This window comes from Orycteropus afer, unplaced genomic scaffold (genome assembly GCF_000298275.1).
Source record: "Orycteropus afer afer isolate SDZICR_OR568_19922 unplaced genomic scaffold, OryAfe1.0 scaffold00204, whole genome shotgun sequence".
In the NCBI taxonomy this organism is placed as follows: Eukaryota; Metazoa; Chordata; class Mammalia; order Tubulidentata; family Orycteropodidae; genus Orycteropus; species Orycteropus afer.
The window spans coordinates 2,768,935-2,775,617 of NW_006921791.1; the positions used below are offsets into that span (position 1 = coordinate 2,768,935).

Genomic DNA, 6,683 nt, shown 5'->3' on the forward strand with positions numbered 1-6,683 from the left:
AAGACTATAAACCCTCCCCTCCCCAGCCAGGTGGTGCGACTTCCCGGGCCCCTCTCAGGGACCCGTGAACCTCGCCCGGGCCCCTCTCGGGGGCCGTAAACTTCCCCCGGAAACTCAGAATAAAAACTTCTCTTTAACCTCACTTTTGTGCGTCCTTTTCTCCTTACTGTGGCCTTACAGGCAATATTTACATTTCAAAGGTTTCAGAGTATCAACCTTCACTTCTTAGCCAAATGAATCAATTTTTATATTTTAAAAACTTCAACTGGAATTTACCTGGTCTATAATCATTCAAAAGACTCCCACATTAAAATATTTCATAAGGTGCTTTAGAAATGCTACCTTGGTCAGGCTGTATCAGGAGATAAAGAATTAGTGTTAAGCTAAGCATTGATATTAAGGAAATTTGTTGTTTGACAGCCTGTAAACACCCGCCATCCCCCCCCTACCAGTTCCTTCTGATGAGAAACTGTTTATATTTGTTTGCTTTAGGAAATGAAAACCCACTGCTTTCCCTGCAAGGGAGGTAACACATTTCATCTTCTTGTAGGATGCTGTATAACCTATGTCATGAAATGTAATTATCCCTTCAATTATATCTTTTGTTTTAATTTCTAATGAAGCATCAGTCTAGTGTTTTCAGTAAGACACATGGTGAGTCCAACTTCCCTTAATTACTATCCTTCATTACAATCTTCCTTAGAGGGGTAGAAGTGAAGGTTGAACTTTTACTCTAAAAGGGTGACATGTTTGCCGAATAATTGCAAGTTAAAATGTTTCTAAGGGAAATAGAGTCAATATGAGAGGAACAGAACTTATGCAGCTTTCCTTATTCCTTCATGCTTCTCCTGAAGTCTCTGTGATGTTTCTTTATTTCACTTTATACACACTAAGGCAGGCTGATAGCAACAGAGACACTTGGTGGGAAATGTGCCTTGCAGATGTTGTTGTTGTTGTTGTTATTTGCCATCGAGTTGCCCCGACTCATAGCGACCCCTCCTTGGGTTTCCAAGGCAGTATCACTATGGAAGTAGGATTGCCCAACCTTCCTTCCAAGGAGTGGCTGGTGGGTTTGAACTGCCAGCCTTCTGCTTAGCAGTCAAGTGCCTTAGGCACTATGCAGATAGATTCAAGAAAATCTTTCAGGTAGCAGGACATGCTGAGAGTAAAAGGAGAGAAGAAAGGAAAGAGAGGATTGGTGTTGCCATTCTTTTACTGTTGTGCAGTTGAGTGTTGCTCTTACACTACACATCTAGTTGAGAAACTCAGAATGCTCCTTGGAAGTGAGGATGATGAGACTTCGACTCACTTTCTCTGCATATGTCATCAGCAAAGACCAATTGCTAGAAAAGAACATCATGAATGGTAAAGTAGAGGGTCAGTGACAAAGAGGGAAACCCTCAGTGAGATGATTGACACAACAGGCACAACAGCAGGCTCAAACATAGCAAACATTATAAAGATGGTGCTTGACAGGGCACTGTTTCTATTATACATGAGGTCACATGAGTTAGATCTGACTCCACAGCACCTAACAACAGCAGTTAAGAATTAAGCACAGAGGTAGGGGGCCTGAGGACCTGAGCCAAGAAGAAGCAAAGGAAGTGGTGTCTGTCCAGAGATACTTGGAGACAAGTTACCTAATGCCAGAGGCTCTTCTGACTTTAGGTGTGTGGTTCTGGTGAGTCTTAAAGTCTAGCAGAAGACTTTGGGAAAGATGGAGTTCCAAAGATTGAGTTGATTAGATTTATAGATATGACCAGAATGATTTCTCCTTCTGCTTTCTAAGAAAAGTCAAACATAACTGTCCTCAGTCTTGGTATAATTAAAGAATACAAGAACTGAGGTTATGTTACATAATTGTGGGCTTACTTCTGATCTGCAGTTAAAATGAAAAATGTGAAGAAGCTGTGGTTACCGTTACTGGCCCGCTGTTTGATGGTTAGCATCTGCTCTCCAGACAGCTTTGCTTTCTTCATTGCTGATGTGGCTCTGGGACATCCTGACAAACTGGGGACAAGAAGAAATGAAATGGCCCATTAGTCACAAGTCTCAGGAGAGCCTCAAAGCCTAAGAAAAAAGGCTCATAAACAAAGCACTGTAACAATATTACTTTATTCATCCACTTGTCCATGAAAGACTAATTAAAAATGGGAAAAACAAAGTAAAGACCAATGTATAAGGTATACCTAGTTAGGTATACACCAAGGTGGAGGGATGTTTGTGGGTGTATGACGTTTATGTTTGTATATCCATATGTATTTTGTGGGCTGATACATAAGATAATGATTACGGTGTTGCCTCTTGGTGTGAGGATAGGGGAGGTAGGATTCTGATGTGGGAGGGCAACTTACTTTTCATTGCATACCTTCTAGAGTTATTTGGAATGTTATAGGATGAATATATTATTGCTTTAAACTATTTTATAATACAAAGGCCAAATTTAAAATGAACAATTTCAAATTTACACAAAAGTAGAGAGAACGGAAGAATGAACTCCTCATGGAAAATCTTGTTTCATCTATTTCCCCTTCTGCTTTCCCCAATAGATTATTTAGAAGTAAAAGTCCGATGTAAAAACATAAGCAAAGTCTCATTATCCCACTTAAATTTAACTAATTTGCTAATATCATCAAACATACAGTCTATCTTCAAATTTCCCCAATAGTCTCATAACTTTTTAACAATTGGTTTATTCAATGGAAGATTGAAACTAGATCTTCATTTTGCATTTGATGGATATATCTGTTAAAGGTCCTTTAATCTAATGATTCCTCTCCCTTTCTCCTTTCTTGACGTTAATTTGTCCTGAGCATCCCTTTTATGACATCAAGTGCATGGGCTTTGTGACTACTATCTCAGCATCTTAGAGATCCTTCCTCCCTTATGGCTGGGATCATTGCAATTGTCTAAAGAACTGGGTTTACCAAAAGGCAACAATTCAAAGAGGTAGAAGTTACTCTACTTAGGGACAGAGTCCACAAAGAACTTCATATAAGGGAGAAACAAATTATACACACACACACACACACACGTATAGATAGCGGTTCTAATCCACCAGCCACTCCTGGGAAGGCAGGTTGGGCCATCTACTTCCGTAGTGCTACTGCCTTGGAAACCCAAGGAAGGGTCGCTATGAGTCGGATCTGACACTATGGCAAATAACAACAACAAAACTATAACATACATACATACATATACACACACACATATATATATATATATATATATACATATATATGTGTGTGTGTATATGTATGTATGTATATATATGTAACATCTACCTACCAAAAAAAAAAAAACAACCAAACTCACTGCTGTCGAGTTGGATCTGACTCATAGCGACCCCTCCTGGGGTTTCCGAAGCGATATCACTAAGGAAGTAGATTGCCCAACCTTCCTTCCAAGGAGTGGCTGGTGGGTTTGAACTGCCAGCCCTCTGGTTAACAGTCAAATGCCTTAGGCACTACACCACCAGAGCTCCTATATGCCACCAGAGCTCTACCTACCAGAGCTCCTATGTTAGGAATATATCTATATTATATCTACTAACCCCCAATGGTAGTATAAGTAGGTTACATAATTATTAGAAATGTCTCTTTGATGTCTCCATTAACACAATGGTGCTTTGAAAATATCTCTTTGGGCAAAATTTTCTGTGATTTTGGACAAAATATTCTTTGTATGAGAAGTATTTTTACTGTTCTTCATAATTGACACTGAAGGTCCAGCTTGTCTTTTTAATATGACACTTGTTTCTAGCAACTGTATTATAATTTCCAGAAAATGTGAAATAATTAATCACCTTTGCCATATTTCCTAAAATCTTGTGTAAACCAAAAAACCAAACTCACTGCCATCGAGTCGATTCCGACTCATAGCTACCCCTCCTTGGGTTTCTGAGAGAGAATCTCTATGGAAGTGGATTGCCCCGTCTTCCTTGTGTAGGGAATTGTGTTTTCTAATGATGCTTCTAGATTAGCACCTGTGCAACACTTAAAGCAGCTATAAAATACATTAGTGGGGAAAGGGGAAATGAGGATTTTAACCTTACAAAATCCCCTGGAGCTACCACTACCAAGTCCCTTCTCTAACATTAGTCACTGAGGAACTATAGAGAGAAACGTCAGGAAACAGGTGAACCTTTGAGGACCTCACTGGCATGGCTGTGAGTGGCTAAAATAGGAAAGGAGCTGAGGAGTGCTGCCCTTTCTTCTGCTGCACATCACATGCCTCTGGGCCAGGAGTTCTCAGGAATCAAATAATGCTCCTCATGGTGGTTTCTTGTTACTGTTTCATAATATGAGTTTCTTTTTCCATACCCATTTGGCTAATATTAAATTACAATTTCTGCTACTGACAGAATCTATAACCTGGTTTACTGTTTTCCTTTGCAAATAACTGTGCTTTACACATTTTATTTTGGCCTGTGTACTACTTCTCCTGTAAGTTGTTTTTCTTATGTGCTGTCGAGTTGGACCCAACTCATAGCGACACATCCTTGGGTTTCCGAGGCTGTATCACTACAGAACTGCATTGCCCAACCTTCCTTCCAAGGAGTGGCTAGTGGGTTTGAACCGCCAGCCTTCTGGTTAGCAGTCAAGTGCTTTAGGTACAGCCAATACTGATAGGGAAGGCCAAATCCAGGCCAAGTCAGTTTCAAGTGGATGAAGCTGGAGGAGCCCAGGACACAGAATGCCAGAATCACATCTCACTCCACTAGTTCCCTCCTCAGATAATACCTCGCCCTTTGCTCCTCAGTCCCAGCCAGAACACTACATAACTCCCTGAAAATCCTAGCCACTCACAGGGCCCTAGGCAAAGGAAGGACCCCGGATGTTAAACTTCATTATCCAGATGCTGTGGAGGGTTTTCAATAGCTGAAGTTTTAGAAACAGATCACCAGACTTTTTTTCCGAGGCACCCCTGAGTGGGACCAAACCACCAACCTTTTGGCTGGCAGCCAAGCATGTTAACCATTTGTATCACCCAGGGAGTCAGCTTCTTGGTAAATCCACCTCTGACTGTAAAGACTCAAGATTTTCATTTGTACAATAAGGTGTTACCAAAAAGACTTACTAAGGTCCTTCTCACTCTAAAGTAGTGTAACTAGCTTTTAAAATCACTTCTTCCCTTATTGTAACTGAACACAGGTAGACTCTATCAACACAGATTTTTTTTTTAATTGTGATTTGGGTAAAAGTTTACAGAGAAAATTCATTTTCAATACAGCAGTTCACATATACTTTATCTCATGATATTGACTGTAATTTCCCACAACGCAACAGCTCTCCTCCCACTTCCTCCCCATAGTTACCTCTTCCCTGTGTCCTTCCCTCCCATGAACTCCTGCCCCCAACCCCAGCTGTCTCCCTGTGCATACACAGCCCTTCTATTCTTCCATGATTGATCTCTCCAAGGAGTGTATCTACTTAAAATAAATGTTCAGGTCATATGGCTGTCTTTTGTTTGGCTAGAAGCCACAGGAGTGGGTACAATTCCAGACTGAAGGGCAGCTAGAGGCCATAGTCTCAGGGGTTCCACCAGGCTCTATCAGACCAGCAAAGCTTCCCTCTCCCCTCTCTTTTTTTTTAATGACTTTGAGTTTTGTTCCACATTTTTCTCCAACTCTATCTGGGATCCCATACATAGATCCCCCTTTGAGTGGTTGACAGTGGTAACTGGTTACCATCTAGTTCTGATCTCATATTCATATAGGCTGAGGATCGCATGGTGTACCAGTCCCTTGGACTAATCATTTCCATTGTCTTTGGTTTTCTTTATTCTTCCTTGCTCTGGACAAGGAGAGACCTATTGTTACATCTAGATGGCCACTTGCAAGCTTTTAAGATGCAATCACTACGCACCAAAGTAGGATGTGGAACAATGATTTTTCGACACAGAATGATTTTACTAGGATTTCACCTGCCATTTAGTAGATGGTTCTATGTTTATATAGCATTCAAGAATTTTTATTGTTAGTTGCCCTTAAGCCAATTCTGACACATGGTGGTCCCATGTGTACAGAGTAAAGAACTGCACTCCGTAGGGTTTTCAAGGCTGTGATCTTTCAGAAGCAGACTGCTAGGCCTTACTTCCCAGGTTCCTTTGGGTGGATTTGAACTGATATCCTTTCAGTTAGTAGTCTAGTGCATAACAATTTGTGCCTCCCAGGGAGCTCTGGTGGCATAGCAACTAAGGCATTTGACTGCTAACCAGAAGGCTGGTGGTTCAAACCCACCAGCCACTCCTTGGAAGGAAGGTTGGGCAATCTACTTCCATAGTGATACCACGTTGGAAACCCAAGGAGGGGTACTATGAGTCGAATAGACTTGATGGCAGTGAGTGAGAGTGAGGGACTAACAAAATTCATTATGTCATGATCATAATAAAATCTAGATCTTATACAATATTCCATAACTAATACTGTAATGCACACACTGAATATAGTTGTTATTGTTAGGTGCCATCAAGTCGGCTCCAATCATAGTGACCCTATGTATATAGATCCCCCTCTGAGTGGTTGAGAGTGGTAGCTGGGCACCATCTAGTTCTTCTGGTATCATAGTCATATAGGATGAGGATCTAATACAATATTTGTCCTTTTGTGATTGACTTATTTCACTCAGCATAATGTCCTCCAAGTTCATCCACGTTATGTGGTGTTTTGCAGATTCTACATT

At 40.9% G+C, this 6,683-nt stretch overlaps 1 protein-coding gene across 1 annotated transcript in view; it reads right to left on the reverse strand.

The window, feature by feature from the left end:
• MYT1L (myelin transcription factor 1 like) overlaps positions 1-6,683 on the reverse strand; it is a 280,476-nt gene that overhangs the window by 30,520 nt on the left and 243,273 nt on the right. The window contains exon 17 of the mRNA XM_042781958.1: positions 1,919-2,010. Within this exon, the coding sequence (XP_042637892.1) occupies positions 1,919-2,010 (92 nt within the window). The remainder of the gene's footprint in view (positions 1-1,918; positions 2,011-6,683) is intronic.